At 36.1% G+C, this 25,335-nt stretch overlaps 1 protein-coding gene across 1 annotated transcript; it reads right to left on the bottom strand.

Annotated features, from left to right (window-relative positions):
- Positions 1 to 391: 391 nt before the first annotated feature.
- On the bottom strand, positions 392 to 24,795 carry BRCA1 (breast cancer 1, early onset). Its single transcript, XM_009699653.1, has 20 exons — positions 24,716 to 24,795; positions 22,537 to 22,590; positions 22,133 to 22,213; positions 21,521 to 21,609; positions 20,450 to 20,595; positions 19,823 to 19,928; positions 18,852 to 18,897; positions 18,239 to 18,381; positions 14,380 to 17,736; positions 13,615 to 13,700; positions 11,782 to 11,956; positions 8,195 to 8,520; positions 7,437 to 7,524; positions 5,806 to 5,883; positions 5,272 to 5,312; positions 3,931 to 4,014; positions 3,457 to 3,511; positions 2,168 to 2,241; positions 1,576 to 1,636; positions 392 to 501 (listed from the first exon to the last, which is right to left on the bottom strand). Exons 1-20 carry the CDS (start codon positions 24,793 to 24,795, stop codon positions 392 to 394), a joined length of 5,280 nt encoding a protein of 1,759 aa, XP_009697955.1.
- Positions 24,796 to 25,335: the final 540 nt, after the last annotated feature.

The raw sequence follows: 25,335 nt of genomic DNA on the forward strand, positions 1-25,335 counted from the left end.
CCCAGTATTACTCTTTTAAATGACTGTCTCCAAAATGTCCTCAAGTACATAAACAGGAACTGGCTGCAATGATAAATAATGCATCACCATTTCTCTGAGGAGGCCACATGCTACATTTTCTGGCTTTTAAAATTTGTTTTACGTTAATTTAAAGGACTATTTTGAAATGAGAAATTTTAGTCTTTAAAGAACAGTGGGTAATTCCACCTTTATATGGTAATGTTGCTTACATAACTTTATTGTTAACAAAAAGGTAGTTATTTTACTCTGAACAAGAACATACATGCACATAATCTCTGCATAAGCGACTTAAAAATTCTCAGTCCTTAAAATAATTACCAAACTATCAGCACTAATGAGAATTTCTGAGCAATGGAAAAAGAACTGCAGATCACCCTTGGAACACAAGGTAAGCATCAAACTCCTGGCACTCATAGCGAGCAACACTGTCCAATACCCACTCTCGAGTCACCATGGCAACATTGTTCTTTTGCTGGATCACTGAAAGACAAAACCACAAACAATAAAACTGTTATCACTAAGTCAAAGCAAGCTTAAGGGGAGCTTACCGATGTCTTTCAGATTAAGCCATTTGCTTTATTTTTGACATTTTAAAGGCCTTGATAAAAAACAAGAGTCTAAAATCAGTGATGTGGCACTACTACTCATTTTAGCAATGCTGGTAATATTGCTGCTCCAAGAAGAATAGCTGTTTGGCAAATGGTCAGGCAGGCAGTTTTGAGCACCATAGAATAAACACTAAAAAACAAAGATTGCAGTCCTTGTTATCTTTTAATTTAGGACCTCAGTGACAGAGCCTCAGTTCCCGTCTGCTCAGGCATACTGAGTACGTGACAAGCAATGAGTCTTGTTAAAGAGAAGCATCAGAAAATTACTGAAGTGCTCCCAGACTGTTCTTCAACGTTTCAGGATCTTTTTCTTTATTTTCTCATTTTCCCAGTGCCATGGAAACAGCTGTTGTTTTTACATCATCCTCCTGCGCCATTTTTTTGTTGAACTCCACCGTAGCCTAACCAGCTCCCATTCATTCCATAACTCCCACCATCTCATTTAAAAGTAAGCTAGTCTGGAAGATTTGCACTTTCAATGTCTCATAGTTTCTCTGGAACATTTTGATTTAAAAAAAAAAAAAAAGCAAAGAGCTATATCAGTTAACACTTTGTAGCTAGATACTCTTTCCAGACCAAGAGAATCTTGTCCCATCTGAGGCTTTCTCCTAGATCTTACTAGTCCTCCAAGGGCATGCTTCCCCACCTTTTAGAAAGCATCTCCAATCAGCAAAGTTTCTGTAAAGCTGATGATACGCGGGACAACTGAGCCAAGATTAGGATTTGCCTGCCAGACTACCTTTTAAGACTCTGTTACTAATTCTTGAGATAACATACCTCGTCCTTCCAGATTTTTCTTCCAAGACATACCTCCATCTCCACATGCAGTAGGATTTTATTTCAATTCCTCTGCAAACCTGCCTGATATTTAACTATTAGAAGGACTGAGGTGATAAAGACACTCAATGTGTACCATAAAACAGTCCATGACAGTGTGTTGTTTTACCTCTGTAATCCGTGTTTTCCACCCAAGCATCTGGCTGCACAACCACAACAGCAGTAGAATTCTAAGATTTCAAGATAAGAAAATAAAAATGCTACTGTTATCTGTCCGTCATTAAATCACTCTCACATCTATCTGCAGAGAGCAATAACTGGGCTAACTCTGCTCCAGTGCATCACGTCAGAGGCCTTTAAGTAGTAGTAGTAGAGGGAGAAAGACATTAGTTCCTAAGGTGTGTCTGTGATTTCTCTCCAGGAGTGCTGCGACTAAGTTAAGGCACTAAAGGCTTTTTGCGCTGGAAAGTGAGGCTCAGAGGCTGATTTCAAGAGAGATTAGCTATCTGACCTAGGTAGAGTACTCTGATCAGTTTTCCACTACAAGTGAGCCTATCGTCTAATACAGTGGCCAGAGCCTAGAACACAAGAACTGTTGCCATGCAGTTTCGCAACACTACTGTGCAGACAGTTCTCTCAAACATAGCTGTATGCATCAGTCTTTGACAAGCCCATGAAGGCCATGTAATCTTTCAACATGTTGTGTATTATATAACTATAGACTGTCCACTATGTTAAATGTAACTTTCATTAATACTTACTGTCGTGTGTGTGAATAGATGAAGTTGCTTCACAACAGAGGCACCGCAAAGCTCCACCATCCATTCTAGATGTTCTGAAGCAGCCAGATAAACAGTCTATTACTTCAATGTTTTATATCACATTGAAACTGACACTATTCCCTAAGTGCTCATATGTTTGTTCCAAGACACAAACTATCATCATTTGAAAGAAATGTAAGCCTTAGTAGAGAATAAGTTCTTTCACTTTCTAGCCTGCTGAGGAACATCAACTCTCTCTCTTCCCTCACCCCCTAGTCAGGACTAAACAAAACAAAAAGACCCTGAAAAAGCAAACCATTACATGCCCAATACTTAGAGAGAAAGTCACTAACAATTTATTTCCTCTTATCATAGGGATATAAGACATGAAATTAAAATTAAAAATCAGAAGTTAGAACTGTGATTATCTCTCATTAACAAAAGTAGGCGAAGTGTTTAATTTCTACCAATTTGTTGAATTGATAGTGAAGAAGATAAATAAGTCTCTCAAGTATAAGAGCCATAATTGATGATCACTGCAGCAGGTGAAAGCACTGCATCCTCTGTAGTAATTACTGTAAATGTCAAGAGATGTGAGGATATTCCACCCAGTCAAAAACAGTTATATTGGACAAATCAGAAAGTACCTGCTGAATAAGCCACAAAAATGGGAAGATACGTACAAATATTTTAAGAAGAAAAATTCTAGCTTAAATTTTCAAAACATCTACTATAGTTTATTCAATTTTAAACTAACAAAAAGAAGCTATCCTGCCCAGCTTTTTCTTTCTATATCAACTTCTGGCTTTGTTTTGCGTTTCACTTTTAATGTCTGCTGCTAGAGAGAAGATTACACTGAGTATGTGTCAGCTGCTAGAAAAATGATACTTAGGAACTGTTTACTAAGAAGAAAAAAAAATGTGCAAATACAAGTGTTCAATCGCATCTACAGCAATTACAAGACAGCACGATATTAATGCTTTTTCTTCATTGCTACAGAATTAGAGGTAAACTATATAAAAGGCCTGTTTTGAAATACAGCAAAATTGCCAGAGCAGTTCTCTGAGACATCCAAATAGAAGAGAACACTCTTTGCATTCTATCTGGAGATAGAACTGGATAAAATTCTTTACCTATGCTATACCTCAGGTAGGTATGTTGAAAGTTTCAGGAGTAAAAGCAGTACAAGAGTATCTAAGAAGTCAAATGTAAAACTGGTGAATGTACACAATCCCTCTCCAAATATTTTTTATGCTAAGAATTCATTTAATTCCACTAAAATGACACACCTGTAGTCATATCAGTGAAAGGTCCATAGCAACAGATCTCAAAGTCTTTAAAGATCTAAAAAACAAGGAACATGTTTACAGAGTACATATGGTATCTTGAAAGGACAATACTTAATATGCTGGTTTCATTGCACTTCTAGGACAGATTATCAAGCTATCACTGTTTCACAAGTATATCTAAAGCTCTTTATAACCTACAAAACAAAAGAATATCAAAACCCCTCAACCCTGTGCTATCCTATACTGATGTTATAAAAAGATAGCATTTACTCTAAGCATAGTGAGTCACTTGAGCGTATCTGCTCTGCTGCCGACAGAGCTCACCTTTCATGTATAAAAATGCTGAATTTATACAACTCTATATACAGAACAGCAGAGAAATTGGAAGAAGTTCCACATATTCAGCTAGCATAGCCACATATCTGAAACAGTCACAGCAGGACAGGATTTTCATCCCTGATGTGCCCATCATACCTTTTGAGTCAGAGACTGTCTAGCCCTCTTAGGACCTTGGTGGTTTCTCCCATTGATCACATCTCCTCTAACTTCAAAGTTCTCCTGGAACATAACATAAAGAAGCAATCAATAGCTAGAGACTAAGAACACTTTGGCGGTCAGAATTCTGCACCAGAACAAGAAGTTATCAGATTTCAGAACTGGAAACCTTACAATTAAGTGTGCGCAGAAAATTAATTAAAAGGCTTTTCAAGAAAAATATAGCAAACTGTATAAAAGAAGGGGCACACTCCAAGACTATAATTAACTTATCAGTAAAGTCTCATTTGATAGAAATTAATTATCAGTACATAACCTCTACATCTTCAACATCTATTTTATTTCAAGGCATTCACTTAGTATATAGATTAAGAATAAATACAGTGCTGCATTTGATAATTTCAGGCCTACATCTTACTCAAACCCCCACTTCTCCAATACTTTCTTGAAAGTTCTCCAAAACTTCCATGCAGTCTAACCTGCTACAAGTGTATGAAGAACAGCTGCATATTTTCAGTTTACTTGAAAAAAAATTTTGGTTTTCATTATAATTGGAGGGTCTTCTCCTTGCTTAAAGCAACGGGAGAGTGTGACACAATGTTAACAGCTTTCCCATATTCTAGCATTACCAGTCAATTCTGTAGCAACTTCTTCCTTTCACCCCAAGCACAGGAAGGCCTTTAATACCTCTTCCTAGGGCCGCCGCCTTCAGCCTTGGCTTGACAAAAGGGCATATGGATTTCATATTGGCAAGTGGGCATTTCTGCACATTAGATACTGGTGACACAATATGGATTTCATTTATGACATTCTCCAAAAATCTGTACTAGAGAATGAAAATCCAAATACTACCCAGGAATACAAAAATCCACCTAAATCAGGGTCACATCAAATAAGCCATTTCTACTAGGAAAGGTAGTAAATGCTAGAATGAGTTTTCAGTAGTTGGCTATTCTAAAGTTTAAAAACAAAACAAAACAATGTATATAGCTATGTTCCAACATAATTTCCTTAAGTAAACAATAGATCTTTTCCTCTACACTGTAATCCATCAGTATCAGTAGGAACACTTATAAAAACACATGCCTATAACCTGTTCCAAAAAATAATAGGGACCCATTATGTCTTCAATAACAGTGAATACATACAGCCTAAGTGTGGCTTTTGGATCTAGCATTTGGTAAAACCAGAATCCCAGTTTTCAGAGCCAAATTTCCATATATTAAATGTTGAGACAGTATCTGAGGTTACTAATAGGTGTATCAATGTAATAGCACTGCTTACACATTTGACATTTCACTCTTAAGATAAAAGACCTACCTCATCCAGTATCCTTCCTTCTTTAAAAGATTGAATTACCCCTAAATAAAAAGATCAGAACAGCACAAATCACTTTATCCAACAAAATTGTTCTTCCACTGCCAATAGTCTGACTTCATCGCTATATTAAATTTAAGGTATTTGCACTACGGGAAACTGAATACAGCATGATGCCTGAAAAAACTTAAATAGTTTTTTTACCTTTTATAAATAATATAAATTTTGCACTAACTGATGCCATGCATCTCAAAGATGTAAATTAAGAGGGAGGAAAGGCTTTTGTCAGGGTGGGGAGCAATCCAATGTGGTTATTCAAAAGCAGGGAAAGTATTCAGAAGAGAAAGAAGCTTGATGTTGCTGTTTGTTTGGTTTTCTTCTCTTTTTAAATTTATTTTAAAGTATTTAGAAGAAACTGCAAAACATCAGATGCTAAGACATGAAGAGACTTTTTTTTTTTTAAAACTGGAACAAGTGAAGAGTGCATTTGTGGTAGAAGGGCAGATATCATTTAGCTCCAAAACAAGTTATACTTACACTGATAACTAACTACCCATTTTCTTCCTGCAATACCCAGAAAGTACTTCAGTGTCCGTTCACACACCAGCTCCTTATCTGTGGAACAAACAAGAATAAGATCTCTTTCAGTTTTGCCATTAGTAAAAAAAAAAAAACCAAACACACACAAACAACTCAAGTTATTTGTAGCTAAAAGCAAAAGTTTTTTTTTGCTAAGTGCAGCAGCAAAATATCACGACCATTTACAGAAAGGTTCTGAAATTCTCGTGTCCTGATTCTACTAAACTGAAAGAAATGAGCAGAAACTAATCACAACTTGTAACAGAAACTAATGTACAACTTCTGAACCCTTTTTTAGTTATTCAGTAAAGAGGCAAGAAAAAGCATGAATATTGGTCAAGACAGAGGACACTAACAGTAGGATTCAGTGCCTAATGTTGGCATAAACTTTTAGATGTATAGCCACTTAAGATCATCTTCTACTCCACCAGAACAGGCACAACTTCAGAAGGAAGTTTATCCTATCTGTATTTGCATAGAGACAGAACAATCTACCTCTCCAAAAACATATGGTCATGGTGTCTATGATACACTTCCTGAAGAAAAAGGCAAAATTTGAGTCCATAGATTTGGAGTAACAGGATTTTCTGGCTCCTTTCCTATGTTGGTTTACAAAAGCAAGAAAGGCTTATATGATAGACTGTATCCAAATATGAGCCAGCTAGAAGTGCTTCTATGAAGCAAAATGCAAGCATAGTATATAGCATACCCACACCCAGATTTGGCTCAAAATATTTTGCTTTTAAAGAAAATGTTGGTTAAAAGCTAGGTGGTAGGTTCAATAGGGAGCTTAAATATAACCTGTGCCTAGACACAACAATATGGTAGCTTAATTTTACTGATGAACATTATGCTTTTCTGAAGTCAGTATAATGCTACCTGTTTCAGAATACAATAGATGTGTCAAATTTGAAACTATAGTATTGTAATGAAGTTTCTATAAAGTTCCTTTAAGCTTTTAGTAATGGGATTCTTGAGCTCTACCAAGGAGCAAAAAAAATATGTTGAGTACCTTAATTAAGCATGCCAATATGATGAAACGATAGTGCTGCTTTGTTCCTATGGAAGGATGCCTTCACTATCAAGTACCATCAGTTATACATACAGTTAAGTCTCACTGCCAGTTTTTTATTAAAGGTAAGTTTCTTTCAAAAACTGAGAATGAAATAGCATTTATAATCCCTGCAAGTAATTAGGAAACCAAAATAGCATCTTATTTCCAGAATGTCTGTATCTCATTTCTTTAGGAACTATCTTGCTTTCTTTTTGGTTGATTCTGAACTAATTCATGCTAACGTGCTGTAAACACCTGAAAACTGTGACCAAATAGCTGGAGGAAAAAAAACCCAAAACATTAACTTCAAATCACATAAGGAAACAAAACATACCCTCACTTCAAATCCATCAAATAGAATAAGAAAGACTTCTAAATTTAAACAAAAAAATTATGATAGAGAAGAAAACAATTAACATCTTTTCCTCAAACTTATTCAAATTCATTGCTAAACTGTCTCCTTGTTGGTTAGCCTAGAGTTAAAATTCTACATGGTGTGTAAATAAAGGATTTATTCACATAGTTCCCAACAAACCTGTTTTCATTATGACATGGGTTGTTCCTTCAGTAATGTGATTAGATAAAGTGCTCTGAGTTTTTCTTGCAAACTTCTGGACCACCAACTGAAAAGTAGTTAAGAAAATTAATAGCTAGCAATAGATTAAAAAAACCCAACAACTTGAGTTTACGGCAGTATAACATAGTAAGATAGTTACTTTAAAGTAATAGTTTTATTTGTGTTGGCCCACAGAATGTACATTTCCTTAAAAGTCAGTAATTTTGGCCCCATTCAACAGGCTAAAGTAAAGGAGAGCTCTCAGTCAGTAGTTTATAAGCCAAAAGCCATATCCTCCTGGAAATGGATCGTAGAAACAGGTTTATTAGCAATTCAGAATTGATTAATTACAGAAATCCTCACTATAGATCAGAATTTGGGTAAAGAAGCAGCATCTCAGAACATTTAGGAAACCAACCAACCAAACAGCCCCCTTCCCTCCAAGCCCCAAGGCTTTCTAGAAGTAAGTCCTCTTGCTTTGGAATAGTATGTTTTTCCCCTAGACTGCAGGCAGTCATTTAAAATGTTCAAACCTCACTGAGCTTAATAGTGCTGTTTACAGGCAGCATTCTTCATACTTTTAGGAGTGAAAAAGTTTTACTTGAGTTGCTGTATTACTAGTCTGCAATTCCTGCAAGATTAATTTCCATTATAGTTAGATCTCTCTAAGTTGAAGACTATAGTGGTAATCAGGAACGATTAACAAGTGCTCCCTAACACTTCTGACATATACTTACATGTTCACTTTGATTCAGACCTGATGCCACAATTGACATTTCTTCCCTGTTAGTCACAACTGGACTTGTAGAATTTTCTTTCCCAGCTGCATTGTGCAGAACAGATACAGGAAAACATACGCTTCTCTTCGATTTACATTCTTGAGCACAGCTTTCATTAGCATTCTGAGCTACAACAGAACTATTTGTTGCTTCTGCAGTTTGAAGATTAAGAAGCCTTACAGAAGAGGAAGAGTTATTTGGACTCCTGGTCACACTTCCAGAGAGATTTGATGAGAAAGATGCACTGTTTAGCCTGGTCCCAGATTTCTGCTCATCTGTGTTTTCTGAAGGAAAAGAGAAATTACTCCTTGAAACAATTTCATCCCTCTTGTAGTCATGGTGCAAGGCTGTTGCTCTATCTTTTAAGTTTAAATGCTGCAGTCACTTCCTCTACTTATTTGTTTATTACTTCACCTTTGCCTCCGTCATTACTTTTTCCTGATCTATAGCTGAGACTAGAATACCTGTGAAACTTTTAGTAGCATATCTCTCAAGAAGTACCATTTTATATGCAAGACAGATAGTAATTCCCATTACTGTCAAAATGTGTCCTGATGGGCAGCTATACAGTTGGGCTACCAAACAAACCCAACCAAACAAGAAATAACATCTTTTTAAATTAACCAGGAATATATAGATTAAAACCCTTGACTTACAAGAAAAAGTTGTATCTTGCTGGTATGTAAAAACATGAAAAAAGCAGGAAAAAAAACCCAGAAATGAAAATGTGTTGGATTCCTCTTAAATGTTACCTCCTTCAAGCTGACAATGACTATATTCTTGCACTGCTTCCTGCACAGGTTTTGTCTTTTCAGAAGGAGCTTTGCTCTTCAGAACACTGTCACACTGAAGGCTTTTCTCCAAATCTGGTCTCTTTAACAAACAGGATTTAGAAGATGGAAGCAACAATTCTAGAGAACTTGAGAAAGGGAAATTGGTTTTAATACCTTTTTTTACTCTTCTAAGCATCAGAACCATGTAGCAACAACTAAGCTATTGTAATTGCTCAAAAGCTGAGAGGTATTTATTTCAATATTTTTTTCTTCCCCCAGCTTTTTTTTTTTAAATACAAGATTAGAAATAAAAGTAAAAAAACCCAAACCAAACACATTTACCTTTCTTCTTCTAACTCTTTGGTTTTACTGTTGAGAGAATCACTTGGCATAACATGGAAATTACTGGCTGAAAATCCCTTTGAACTGCTGAATTTATGACTTTCAAAATTTCCTTCTGATGTTGACTCTGCCCCTTTAAAAAAGAAAAATAATTCTTAGACAAGAAAAATAAAAGCAACTGTTCTTAGTTGTTTCTTCAGGTAACAAGTCAAAACATTCTCTGAAATCTCAATCCAGATACACTTTAGAGAGGCGAGTGTCCCAAAACAGAAATCTACACAAAATAATAAACCATTTGAAGCATGGCTAACAACTGCGTTTCACATATTAAATCATCTACAAAACTAAGATGTCAGCTATGTATTAGGCAGAAAAAGTAGGATATAAAATGGGCCAAAGTCAAATGTACACTATTTACTGCAGTTTGGTTATGAATCCCCTCTACACATTACCGTTATCTCTGTTCAGAAGCAGTAGAGAGGCATTTATTTGATAGCTAAAGATGCCTGTAATTTTTATCAAGCCATCAATAACTCTAATCAGTTTAAGTTTTTGAGTTAGAAATCCATATTCTAGCCTGACAGTGCAAACATGCATTGTATTAATGAAATTATTTTAAGTAATTTTCCCATCTGAAGGAAACTAACCATTGATTTGCTGACTTAATCTTCAAGCAGTCTATTTATAGTTATCTTACAAATTTGGCCTACTGGGCTTAGAAATGCCACATTTCAAAGTCTTCTCTATGAAATAATCTTCTCAAACTGTAGTAAGGTTGAATGCCATGCAATTCAATGAGCTTTGTTAACTAAGCATGGATTGTAACCAGTCTCTTGGTTAAGTATACTGTTAATGTTTTAATGGCTCAAGATGTCCAAAAGATGAGATACAGATGGCTGAAAACACAGTGTAGCTGTTAAATCAGTAACAGAAAATCAGAAGAGGATTATAGTCAGTTTCTTCCACAATAAATGGCCCTACTTTCCCGTCAGGAATCCAGGTATCAAAGCAGCAGCCATAGTAGGGATACATCCTGTTACCTCAGATTTTTTAACAAATTGAACAAACTAGTGTGTACTTTTTAAAGTCCCAGCCTCTTCACTTTTTCTCTCTTAGCTCCCTTTTCTCCATGAAGGAGATTCCTGATGCAGACTACACTCTGACAACAAAAACTAACTTACTAATACATAAGCAGAAGACCTCTTGGTATAGCTGCACCATGTTGGCTGACAATTTCACATTTTTTTGTACTTTTTTAAGATAGAGGTTAATCTAAAGGACTCATACTTCAACACTGTACAACACTTATTTGGGAGATGAAAAAGCAATCTACAAATAATTTTATGGTATTTGACTAGCACCTACAGCAGTGATGAAAACCTTTGAATGTACATAGAAAAGACTCCGCAGTAAAAACCATACACAGTAAAGGCATGATAAGACACTAAATAACTTTGAATTCCAGGATGTCAAGTTATTCTAGCTGTCCTCAGAAAATAATCGACTGAAATAACACCACAGAATTAGAAATAAATTTTTAGCAGCAAGTAGGATAATAAAGCGCTGGTACAATTTATCTAAGCATTCAACAAGCATTACATCTTTGGAAGTCTTTAAATCAGCATTGGGTGCCTTTCTGGAACACTGAGAAGTTTAACAAAGAACATCTGGACTTACTGTAGGCTTTGTTCAAAGAATGCTCTATGCTTTGTTGCAGACAGGTTGTCAGAACAGCGATCTGAGTATCTGCTTTGCCTTAACAAAGAAAAACCTTAAATAAAGCCCTCTCACTATTATTTAACATAGCTGGCAGCAACTCACTTTATCCTCAATATACAATAAGCCTTTGGCGATTACTAAAGTACTCTTCGCCATTTATTTACTGCCTTGTGCACTTTCCAGCTAGGAACTTTGTGTGCATGTCCTATTCAGGGGATTTACACACCACTATAGGCATTCTCCCCTTCTTTGCCCATCAGCAGCCTGACCTGTACTGTACTACATTTGACAGCCAATACATATCTAACCTAATTTCTGTCTTGTTCCTTGGTATGCTAAAGGACAATTTCTACCACAGCAATAGAGGCCAAGTCCTTTTGGGTGTTCAGCCACTCTCCCAGTCCCTTACCCATTCCAGTGAAAGAAACAGCAACATGGATTAGTACTGCCAAGCCACAAGGCTTACTTGCACCATTTATACAATTACACCATGTAATCTCACACAGATCTGTAACAGCAGTTTTTTTAGACTAAGTGTAGTACCTAAGTTATAAACAAAACATGTATGTCTCACTGAACAGATGAATTTAGGTAAAATTCTGCTAACTTACCCATTTTAAATTAACACTATCATTTGTGGCAGAGGGAAAAAGAACTAGTAATAGTCCCACAACTGTAAGAAAGCTGGGAAAGTTTTTTATTGCTATTTACCTCTTCCTTGTCTCATTTGCTCCATTCCAAGTGTTCCTTCACTACTGGAACGTGGCAGTTCCCTACGGATAGGTAAAAATTCACAGTCCGGACTTCCATGCTGCTTTAGCACCGCTTCAAGTACAGCCATTTCTTGCTGAAGTTTTTTTAGGTTATTTTGCATAGCATTCTTCTGCTGCAAAGGATACACAATTGTGCCAACGTTAGCAAACTCAGTTTTAAACACTAAGATTTACTTCTTTAACAGATGCTTGAAAATGAGGAACAGCAAAATTATTTTGAATTAGTTTTTAACATGTATTCAAAAGGTGACTATGGTGCTTTTACTGTAACAAATAATGCACACACACTGTGTCAAAAGGAGAGAAAAAAAAAAAATCAAACAACTTCACAGTCATTTTGCTGTTTAAATTGGTTCAGTTTAGATAGCTCACCAGTTTAATCAGTCAGGAAAAAAAAAAAACCAAAAACTTATGCACAGATTTCTTTAAAAGTAATTTTGTCCCAACCACATTAGTTCGCATTAGCCACTTCATTTAAAATTTAATAATGAACATTAAGTATTGAGCCTCTGCACTTTCCACCATTACTGAAAGCCCCAAAGACTATTTAAAAGAAATAAAATATTTCATCCCACTCATCCTTCCTTTCTCTTTCAAGAATTACAATACCCTCTATTAAAAACATGCCATATACACCTTCTCATAAAAAGGGCTCAGGGCTTCAAAGAAGCCTTTTAAAAACCTAAAACCTTCACCATACAGGATAAAGCAGTTTCTACAGCACTGAATTTGTAGCTCTAGCACTGACACCATGTGGAACATCCTTGTTATCGAATCAATAAAAAAACCCCAACCAAACAGAAAACCCCCATCACACAACAAACCAAAAAACACCCCACCGATCCATACTACCACTATTTCATTTAACCCAGGCATATCCTAGAATCTCTAGCAATGAAGCTACATCAAGGAGCAATGTCCTGCCAGTTGACCACATTTTGCACTGATGCAGTAAACAGAAGAACCACTCATAAAGCACAGAAATGAATTCAATCTTTTTTTGACATACATTAAAAAACCCATAGGGCTGTTAGTGCTGAAGAGGGAGATTTGGCATAAGACCTACCTTGAAGTTACAGAGAAAAAAAAAACAAAACCAAACACACAAAACAAAACACCAAACAAAACAAAACTGAAAACCCAAAAAGCACACAACAAAAATCCCAAAAAACCCCAACTGAAAAACCCCCACACCAATCACCCAATACATAAAGCCAGGTCATTAAGCAGTAATCAGGAAATTAATAGGAGAGAAAATATACTGGCTAGATACACCTTTCATTGGACACTGCCTATTGGGTCTTATATCTACAATATTCTAATATGGAATGATTTGATTTAATCTTTACCCTTCGAAGGCAAGTCTCCATGCTTCTAAATATCATAATGTAGCAAATCTAATCCTTATCACCAATCACTATAAATTCCTATCAATGAAGCTTTGAAATACAGGAAGCTGAGGTTTTTCAATATTGGTCAACTGTGGAGATTCATTAACTAGCATCTCCTACAATTAAACCCTGTAATCAATATCATATAACAAGTTATGGGCATTATAATGTTATGTTACCACTGAAGGCAAAATTCAACAAATAATGGCATAGCAGCAGTTCTACAATTCTTCATTAATCATGCTCTTGGAAGTAATCCTGTGACACAAAGAATTATGACGAAAGCAGTTTCCCACTACACTGACTTCACCGCTTTCATGTACTTGCTTATAGCCTAGAATGCAGACTACTTGTAGAATTTAGTGCATAAACTCACTTACCTGTGTAGTAAGGATTTCACCCTGAGAGAATGGTTCACATGAATCTTCTACATTACTTGTTTCACTGTCATATCCAGATGCTTCACCTTGAAGAACGTGGAAGAAAATCTGTTAGTTATAGGAAAAAAACCCACCACCAACCAACAACCCAACAAACATTATCCATAAACTCTTACCACACAGACCTTTTAGCCAACTGTTAACTATAACAATAAAGTGACAAGTTTTGAAAATACTTAAAGTAGATCTGTGCTTCTAAGTGAGTATTTCAAAGAATATCATGTCGCACATATGACAAAGTAAATAGAACTCATAGTTTTTCTATAGTGATGAAAAAGTCCTAAATATTTATAAAAGCCATAAAAAGATCAAAATAAGCACTACAGAATTCTACAGCAAATTTCAACAGACATTTCATCTGCTGAAACAGCTTAGGTAGCTTTATTAAATTTTGCTGATAGATGCAAGTAATACATTGCAGTAAGAAAGCCAGCATTTCACTAAAAAATAAATTCCCAGACAGGTTCAGTCTGGCCTCTAGCGCCCAGTCTATTCATTTTTGCTCTGAACAAAGAATACTGGAATAACTTAATTTTAAGGAAATAAACCACTGAGGGCTTTCTGTTTAATTGTTTTGGGCTGATACATTCCTTTAAAAGAGCAAGCACCACATTAATATAGAACAAAGTTCCCATGCAAACACCAAAAACCTAGGTGCAATGACATTACAAACACAGCTGCAGAAATAAAAATCTTGGTTTGTACCTAGGTTTGCTCCCATGTTTGGGTCTTCTTGGCATTCATCTTTGAAGTTAGTTTTGCTTCTCTTCAGCCCTCCATTACAACTTTGAAAAGTTTCTTTACTGTCATTCACATTGCTTACTTGTATTAAAGGTTTCTTTAACTCTTGTTCTCCATCAGTTGATTCTTCAGACATGTTGGACTGAGAAGAAAATAAGTTGACAGAACATTCTGACTCCTGGCTTGATGAAACACACCCATTACTTAGGGCAGCTTCAGGCATTTTCTGCATATTATTGTCATCATGACTTCCATTGTGAGGCAATGTGATGGGACTTACTGAAGACTCTACCACAGATGTCACTTGTTTATTGATCTGCAAAGGTGTGCTTACCGATTTGCCAAATATTAATGTTTGAAAACATGGAAAATCTTCATCCTCACCAGATTCTTCATCTGAAGATGGCAGTTTCTGCGCTTTTCTTCGAGATCTTTGAATCCCTCGAGATCTTGGCTTACAACTAACATTTCTGTTGTGTATTTCTTTTACCAGGGTTTGGTCGCTTCTTTTTACAAACACAGCCGATGTCTCTTTCCTATCAGTTTCAGGAAAGCTGGTGTTCTCTTCAATATCATCAGCAGAGCACAGTAAGCCATCAGGGGTTTCAGACAAACCTGTAAAATCACTATTCCCTAGTTCTTCTAGAGCCTCTGTAACTAAACACTTAGGCACCTCTGTGCTAGCAGTTTGAGTTGTTTGTTCTTCATTCCCCTCTACTTGTTTTCTTTCTCTGTTGCTACTTTTTTTCCCAATGACTTCACAGCTGAATTCAGCAGGCCTTTTCTGACAAGTTGCAGGACAAATCACTGATCTGGACAGAAAATGAAGTATTGGTCCTTTGCTGTCAACAACTTCAGCCTTTCCTGCTTGATTGCTTTCTGAACTGAAACATATTTCACCAACTGTGTTTAATTCGGTTCTTTTGAAAATGTGCTCTTCTGTATTACTCTGATCACCTTGGCTTCTATTACTTTTGATTGGATTCTGTCTCAACTTGCTTTCTACCTCTATGTCAGTTGACACTGTCTTTTCATTTCCCTGCTCTCCTTTTTGCAAACTGTTTTTGTCTTCCGTCCTAGCAGTACCCATTCTTATTGGTGTCAGATTCCCTTGATTTGCAACCTGTGAAACATCTTTATGTTCCCTTGTGTGCATACATTCAGTGTGGCCCACAAAGCAAGTCACAGGACTAACATAACCAGATTCACTAAGCTTCTCTTTCTCACAAACCCTACTCAAGCTTTCAGCAGTTGTTTTATCTTCTTGCAAGTTTTCCATTTTTAAGTATTTGCTATGCTTATTTTCTTCCTGATCAGCAGATGGTATCTTTAAAGTTTCAGAAGCAGCATCTTCTAGTGCACACACCTTCATGGGAGTAGGATAAAGGCTAAATGATAGGCGTTTTGAATGTCTAAATATATTTCGCAGATACTGTGTGTCTAACTCACTATCTTCAGCCTCCTTCATCAACTCTGAAACATTTTTAGCTATTGACAACTCTTCAGTTCTGAAGTCCCCTGGAACATTTTGCGTACCATGTCCAGTATCCTGGGGAAAAGTAGTACATGATTCAGTGATCTCTTCAGCCAGCTGCGAAGCAGTTTTAACAACAGTCATTGAAGGAGACTGTAGGACAAAAGGGCTACCTAGTATTTCACCTCCTTGAGAATCTGCATCAGGTGCAAAGGAACTATGATTTGAATGCTGACATGAAGATGTAGGATTGAAGAGACTTCTTCCAGTTTCTGCAGTGTCAGATGAATTCTTTAGACTAATCTGCATTTCATTTGCTTCTAGATCATCACCCTTCAGATTAGTGAGTGGCTTGTAACTCAAGGTACCGTGGGGCTCACACAGGTCTTTGCATTCAGAAGTGTAAACTAACACATTCCTTTGGATTCCAAACAAAGACCCTTCATGATCGCTGTCATACCTTCTTGCTCCCTTAATTACTACTCCTTTTCCTGTTTCTTTTGTCATTTCCTCAGAAAGTAACTGAAGCCTCCTGCTGCGCCTGACTTGCCTTTGCTCAGAATGAACCTTCCTTGGTTCTTCACTGCTTGGATAGCTATCAATTTGTGGTTCAGCTGGATCAGGGGAAACAGAGTTTCTGTCCACTACTAACTGTAGAGCACACATGGTTCTAGTAGAATGCCTGCATCTTTTTGCTGCAGAACTTCTTTTTCTAGTGCTTTTTTGATTACGGTTTTTCACTTCTAGCTCCCCATCACAGTGCTTGCCAGTCACCTTTTCAGCTTTTTTCCATATGGATCCTACTCCTTCCTCAATTTCTGCTAGTGTATTATCCTTTCTATTGTCGGAGAGGTGACTCTCATTAACAGCAGAACTTTTATTACATCTTTTCTTTTCAGCATCTCCATCTCCAAGGCACCAGTTAATACTTTGAGGGTGCCCATCTGCCTCTTCTGTATGTTTTTTCTTGATGAAATCCTCAGGTTGCAGGACACAGGCAGTCCTTCTTTTTCGTTTTAGTCCATCTTTGCTGCAATTATTCAAGCACTTCTCATCAGCAGCCACATCATCCTTTTTTGTAGTAGGTAAAATGTCTCTCAAGATAATAGGGGGATTTGACTTCCTCTCCCTCTTGTATGTTTTCCCAAATATTTTGTCTTTGATGTTATCTGCTGTTTGTTTTGACCATCTCTTGTTTCCTTCAACCACTGCAACTTCCATAGAATTTACCATAGGGTCAGTCTTTTCTGAAATACAAGAATCTTTATCTGATAAACATGTATCTCCTTCACCTGAAACACCAGTTGCTCCAGCAGAATCATCCTGGGACGAACTGGAAGACAGAATCTCGTTGCTTTTTGAAAACCATTCATTGACTTTCTGAATGCTTCTCTTTAGTCTCTTCCTAGAGACTTGATTCAGGGTAGCATAGTGAAGTGCCTCTGGCTGAAGTAGTTTCTTCAGAGGAAGTTCTTTTTCACGGAAAGTATCATTGTCAGGTTCATACATTTCCACAGCTTCCACACTTTGTACAACATCTATTATTTCCTTGCTTTTATCCAACCTGCTTTCTGAGCTACCTTTTAAGTCAAATTCTTTGCTTTTACTATTGCACTGAGTTTGCTCTGCATCCATTTCTTCAGTGTTCTTAAAGAAAGATGTGTCCCCATTCCTTAAGGGACTGGCATTACCTATTCTGTCACACTGCTCTGTGAGTAGGTCTACAGCAAGAACATTTAAAGGAGAACTCTGGTATTCACTCATATTTGCTTGGCCAGGTTTGCCATATGCAGTGATGCTCCGAGTGCTTTTCTTGCTCAAGCCTTCCTTCAAGAAATCACTTTCACCTGAAGATTTATAGGTATTATAAATTATTAAGCCCTATTTTACATGCACAAGAACAGTGACAAGCTTAATGGCTACTTTGTTTTAAAAGAACTGTTCTTAATTCCCCCCAAACCAGAATACTACACTTCACAAATTTCCCTCTAGAGAAAGAAAGATCAAATTGCATTATGATATATGTTCAGCCAACTTCTTACATGAATTACCAGACAGTGCTCTCAACTTGTATTATAAGGGATAATATGGCTTCTGTAGAATAGAATAAGTTTTGCACTTTGATCAAGTTACTTTTTTCCCTTCTGTCCCTGCGCACAGAATATCCACATTTTAAGTATCTAGTCTACAGGTACAGTCTTGTATTATACTGTCACTAGCTGTAGACATCAACAAAATTGTAACATACAACACTGCAAGTATATATACTTAATCATATGAAATCAAAATGTTTACTTGTGGTCTTTCTTTCAAGCGTAATCATTTTTGCCATCAAAATAACAAACACACCTATGGCATTTGGTAGAATTATTTCTTTAGCATCCAGCTTGTCAGGCTGTGCATTGCAAGAACATTCATTCCCCTTCTCAACACTCTTAAGTTCTCCTAGCTTTTCTTGAGGTGAAATCTGAAGCACTTCTTTGTCTTCTAACCTGTTGGGAAAGAAAACCTACTTTCATTACAGAAAAAACCACAACAGACATAATAGATGATACTTAATTATCCCTTTTTGCTCTCTGAAATAGTTTTTGGAGAAGCCAGGCTGAAGAATCAACACTCGCTACAATCAGATCCCTTCAGACTTTCAAGACATTTCTTTAAAGGATTCCCTCCCACATTCCCGAATTTAATATTTACTTTCTAAAGCATAGTACATGCTTTTCTCTTGAAGATCTAACATCTGTGTAAGCAACAAAACATTCAGAAAACAGCTTTAAAGCATATTATATGACAAACTGATGGGAGTCAGCTACCCATTCTACCCTGACGCCCTCGAAGTTGAAAATCACTTGTCAGCTTGAAGAATTCTATCAGTCCTATGCTAAGAAACTAAAACCTAGGAATGAGAATACTGAATTATTGTCTTCAGAAAAATATGAATGCCTTAATCACCTTTACTTACCCAGTATTGCTTGCCTGTTTAAAAAGCTCTTCAGATGAATCAGAGCCTAAAAAAAAATTTAAAAAAAATCAGCTATTACTCTGGTTGAAATGATTCAGAGAAAGATGAATTGCCAGATTCAGTGTTTATTATCAGAAGCATACATGCTTAGTTCTTTCTGGAGGTATGTGCTTTCAACTTTTATCAGATGAAATCAAGTTCAATTGTGCAGCATTTGACCTAATTATAATGATTTCTGTGTATAAATATCTACATGGCTCCAGCATAAATATCTGCTTAAATACAGTGACTGGTAATAGAGAGCTACTAAGAGTTAATTAGCTAAGAGTTAGTTTTTAATTTCTAAATTTATACATGAAACAGCTGCTAGTATTTAGAATTTTGAACTGGAAGTCAGAGGAATATATTCGAATATCTGTCTCAGATACTTTGATTGATCTTGGCAGAAGCAATAAGGAAAAAGAGAGGCAACGAAACTATCCATTAAAAGGAACAATTCCTTCCTTGAAAGAACAGGGAGAAACTAAACTACGCACAGCATCTATCTTGTTTCTCACAGCAGTCAGCACCAGATAAAAAGGAAGTTCTCAAAAGCTAGGATGGACAGAAGTGAAATATTCTTTTCTCAATTAGATTTCATTCTTATCTCTAGTTATTAACTAGAGCCTCAAGCACTGATGACTTAATATTTTTTAGAAAACAGTAGTTATTGTTATTTATAATAACTTTTTTTCACATCTGTAAGCATCCAAAAGGTTTACTGCAGCAGCATCACTTCCTACAATATAATAAATTATGTAAAAACCTCTTTGATTTACCAACTTGAAATTGTTCATCATTTGTCCCTTTGTTCTCATTTCGCATGTTAAGGAGAAATTAATGTTTACAAAGACCTTGAACTTCATCATATTTCATTACTTTGCAAGCATTATACATAAGCTCTTGTAGTGTGGATCTACAACAGATCTTACCAAACTCTATATAAATCTCTTTTTGAGAGTCACATTTCTGGGTTTTGTTTCTTAGGGGACACCTTTTGACCCTGGTATCTGTAAGCTGTGTATCCACATTAGTTTCCTGCTGAACAGGAGAATAGAAAGGAATAGTTATTTGTAACAATAGGCTATTTAAAAAAAAAAAGTAGTAATTATTTAAACTGGGGGGAGGGTGATACATACGAAAAACAACATACCATGTACAAACTCATACACACAGTAATCACCCTAAGTTGAATAAAGTCTTAAGAATTCTTAAGACATATTCATAGTCTTACCACTAAAAATATAAAAAGCCTACCAAATTAGACAGCATCATTAAACAAGCACTATGAAAAAGCTTTCAATTCTAGTTTCAGTATGGCCATAATATATTCTGTTACTACCTAAGTTCAGGTCATTTTATGCAAACAACTTTTAAAAGTAGGTTAGGAAGACAAAAATATTTAGATGTCCTTGTCTGGAATAATATTCAAGTCAAACAGTGATCTGAAAGCAAATGAAAATCTCCTATTCCATTCATGTATGTACACGCATGTATACACATTCCAAATAAAACACTAAACAATCCACAAAAGTAAGTTGGGGGAAAAAAAAAAATACCAAGGTGGAGCTCTCTTGTCCATTTTCTTTAGCACTTTTTTTCCTGTTTCTGAAGCCCTTAGTTTGGATGACAGAACTTTCTTTACACAGGAACTCAGCAGCAGTGGCTTCTGTGGATGTTTTAGGAAAGTGATGACTGTTTAAAACTGAAAAATGTCAATAGGAAAAAAAAAGCAAAAATATTTTCTTACACTGAGCATTACAACAGGTATTATATATTAATAAAATAGCCTTGCATAGACCCTGTGCAACTAGCATACATACAGCTAAAATACAATTATCAAAGAAAGAAATCTGATTAAATTATTAGTCTGATTGTTCTTTATGAGTACTCTTCAAGTATTAAGTAAAATCTTGATCTTGCCAACTAATTTTCCCAACCAATTTTGCTTATATGAATAATTTAGCAAGAACAGGATCTAATATTAGTGATTTTAGAATGACTGAACAAGTTGAAAAGAATTTGAAAAGAAAGTCTAGTTTTTATAGCACAATATACTAAGAAAAAAAAACACAAACCAAAACCAACAAACCACCACCCGCCCCAACAAGGTCTTGTTTCCTAAAATATAAACAATCATGTATCTGACTTGCCAATTCCTTTTACAAGGCACTGAGTACTAAGAAAGGATAAATTTGGATTCCAAAAGGATATATCTGAACCGGACAAGATAACATACACTGTTATGGCACTTGCTAATTCAGGCTCTAAGACTGTCTAAGAAGTCAAAGCTGCAAGGTTGGGCATAATCAAGAGCAGGACTTTGCCACACAGTTATAGATTAAAGATTATTTGATACACATTCAGCTATATTTCAGGAGCTGAAAATAAGATTGGATGGAGTCATCAAATGCACTGTAAAAACCCTTAAGACTGTTAAGAGGTTATTGTAGGAAAACCTTGGGAACTTAATGGAACTTATGCTTCTACATCCAAGAAAAAACTTTTGCTAAATCTTCCCATATTGAGTGCAGCGCAGTAAATGAGATATCCTGCAAACAACTATGATACAATTGTGCAAGTCTTATTTTAAAAAAAAAAAGTAGGGGGTATACCTTTGCAACACTTACACTTTACTCCAGTGTCAAGCTCAAATGCATGGATAGTTTCCAACAACCCTTCAATTAGTTGCTTAAATCTGGAATTTTCTTTCAGACTTCTGAAAGAACACCACCACATGAGTTGTTTTAAGACAAATGTATTGGTCAACTATTAATAGTTCTCCTACAATTTAGGCCAAACAAAAAAAGGAGTAGAACTCCAAAGTGAAAGATAAGACAATGAGAAATTGTTGCCAAGGAATAACAACACAATTCCCCAAAACAACCATTACTACAGGAATTAAAACTATCACACTATCACAAAGTGAAAATGTCATATTTTTCCTCACATAGGTTTAGCACAGAGAAAATAGTTGTAATGATTGAACAATAATACAGTCTATTCTTGATAGCACACACATTTGCTAAGAATGGTGTCTTCACCTACTCTCACTTGAAAAAAGTTTATTTTGAGGTAAGGCGTTAAAGAGTTACTTCTTTAGAAACTGACAGTTTACTTAATAACCACTTTTCCTCAGGTGGTTTATTTCAGTCTTCTGCTAAGCCATTTTTAGACAACGATTAACTTCTCCTTAGAGTTCAAATTTCTCATCCTCAAGTCCACTTGCAAAGATGCATTACCTCTTGGTAACTTCAGTCTTACACACAGGACACTGTATCACACCTTTTTTCTTTTTGCTGAGGAGTCTGAACATGCAGAACCTACGAAAAAAGAATAATCATGATGGTAACAAGAGGAAGGATTTATTTTCTTTAAAACTGAGTCTAGGCATGCACCACTTAGTAAAAATCCTTCATTATCAAGTTGAATGCCTGTATTCGTGTTCTAGAGTTACGATGAATTAATCAATGCCCTTTGACACACCTGTGAAACTGCAGATATTTCTTATTCAGAATTGATTTTCCCCCTAAAATAGCTACATATTAAGTTATCAAAACACAGTATACATCATTAGCACTAATGAAAAGAAGTATACATGGAGAAAAGAACAGACTGACTAAGCATTACAAGTTTTCAAACCTACCTGCAGAATATATGATCACATTTTGTTGAAATTGGCTCTTCTACTACATCCAAACTACAAAAAGAAAAATGAAGGAAAATAAAACCACAGAAGTTACACGTAAAATAAGAGCAACAAAATAAGATTCAGAAATACAGTCACTTTTCTGAACTTAAAAAAAAAAAAATCTTTGTGGGAAAAGAAGTAGGACACATTTAACAATTTTGAGAATCAGGTACAGTAACAAATACTGTCATTATGTGATATATACATATCTAGTAGTTCTTCACAATCTTTGCCTGCCTCTGGCAAAAAGACAGCATTTTCTGGAAATCCCAAATCAGCAGGGCAGGAAAGTTGGTGTTAGAACACTCATGTCTTCTTTTTCAACACCGACCTCCTGTGACAAGAGTAAAGGACAGTGTAGTTCTGTTGAGTTGAGGAGCCCACTGGACTTTTACAATGTTCATATAAACCAAATGCACAGATGTGTCAACACAAATAAATATTTAAGTTATTCCTTTTCCCCCCTGGTTTTCTATTCTAAATCTATTCCTGTCTAGCACACAGTGAAAATTAACGTTTAACTTGATACTAGGGCCTTCAGAAAAACTCTAACCAATTCACATGTTTGACTCACATTAAAACATAATCTACCTTAAACATATACTAAAAACTAACAAAGAAAAAATAATTTTAAAAAATACCACTCTAATTTAGACATGCATTGTGTTACAAACCCTAGTTACATAAGTAAGGTTTTAGGAGTTTCATAGACTATGTATGTACATAGGGAAGCCTCCCCAATACTGTGTTCTGTCTATAACCTAGTAGTATGTAAAGAAGTTTATATAATGATTCCAATTAAACCACCACAACAACATAACTTGGATGAAAAGAGACAAAACAAGTATAACGCTATTATTGTGGAACAGTTTAACATGTGCCTATAGCAAAATATATATGAAGAGCCAAAAGCAGCCTCAGCATTACTTCTGGGGAACGAATAATGCATGTAACATCATTCATTCATATTTTGGGATATTTTAATATTTTAATTTGCCATAATGACAGGGAGAGATTATACCTTTATGCCTCAGTGTCACATATGGAAATAAGGCAAGACAGGTCTAACCTCACCATATTCACAGCCTACTGCGCAGTTAATAATTACCAACAAAACTGCTAGGTGCATTAAAATTCTGGTTTTGAACTGCCATTCACAACGTGTTTTGCTAGTTAAGCTAAACAGTACACACTTTCACAATCTTTATTGCACAAATACCAAAAAGTAGACATTGAAAATTTCCATTCCATGTTGAAGCCAGCTTCCTCTCATCAATCAGCAGTACCAGACCGTGTAAAATCACTTTCTGAGATATTTCATTATTACATCAAATTCCACATACAATATAAGAACAGCAGATGCACAGAATAGTTTCTATTCTCGCTCTTGTAACATCGTTTGTTAAGTCAATGAATAACCAAGCTAATCATGCAATGGCAGTACCTCAGCAAAACGCATTCTGCCTCTTCAGAAAAGTTTGGATGCAAGGTTTTTTCTGCGTAGCACTACAGACATTCTGTGCTTTCTGCTCTGTACCTTTGTAATGGATGTTATTACCAACAGAGAAATTATTTTGGTTTTCCAATGGTAGTAAAGTAAAATCTTTCCAAATGGATTTAAAATGTAAGGATTAAAAAACATTTGCCACCATAGACAAACTTCAGCAGTTTGGTTCAACAGAAGAAACAGTCTTTCAAAAGCTTATCAGACTCTCTAGGTACTTAGGCTTTAACTAGAATCTATGCTATTTCAGCATTTGTTTGCATTAAAGAACTACAGACTTCTCTTACCTTTTAGAGACAAAGGAAAAAGATCCAAGCTGCTTTATAAACAATACTCTAATCTAACCAGCTGCATTTTTTTCCTTAACTGGATGAATGGCTGACACATTTAAGTTGTGATAGAAAAGCAGAATTTACTAGAACATAAGAGCAAAATACAGGTTCTGTCTTGCACTTTTTCACTTGAGTTTTACAAAGTATCAATATAATTAGCCTTAAAATACAATTCTTCTTGCTTTCTGATAACCCATAGAACTGACAAAGCATTTGAAAAGGAAAAGAAAGAGAGAGAGAAAAACAGAAGATTCATTAACTATACTAATATAGATTTCACATTATTCTCCCGGCATACCATATTGGGCACTCCAAGTTCTTCTGCATAGCTGAAAGCACATTTTGTATATCTCCAATAGCAATCACCGAGAACTCCATCCTTCCCATCTAAAAACGCTCTACAGAATAAAAAAAGTAATCAGCTTTGGTTTTGATCTGTGGCATCCCATGACCATGTTTTCTCCTGTATAGCTTTTCTATAACATATTGAGTAGTATCGAATATTTAGCTGCTGTTTCTTGAGTGAGGCTTTACAACATTGGTAGAGTTCTTACATTCATGTTTACCGCTAAAACCTGTCAAGCCTCTTGTAGTCAAAGCGGCAAACTGAAAGGGTTTACAGAACGAGCATTCAGCAGAAACTCAGCAAGGGCACACAAAAGCATAACAAAGAAAAAAAAGGAGCTTTCTAGGTGGAAAAGGTTGTAGACAGCAGACATGCTTATGCAAAGAACCCTAGGAACCGCCTGCACCCACCAGCACAGGTAAGACCCTACAGCAAGTATCGCAAATCCTGAAAACAGAGAAGCCACTTGACCTTTACGCGGCAGCAGCTCAGGCGCAGGGACAGGCGCTACAGCAAAGCCTATCAGCACCCAACTTGCCCCCCTCCAGCCGCCCAGCCCCGACCGTCCCGCC

Source organism: Cariama cristata, unplaced genomic scaffold, assembly GCF_000690535.1.
Source record: "Cariama cristata isolate BGI_N322 unplaced genomic scaffold, ASM69053v1 scaffold20224, whole genome shotgun sequence".
Taxonomy (NCBI): domain Eukaryota; kingdom Metazoa; phylum Chordata; class Aves; order Cariamiformes; family Cariamidae; genus Cariama; species Cariama cristata.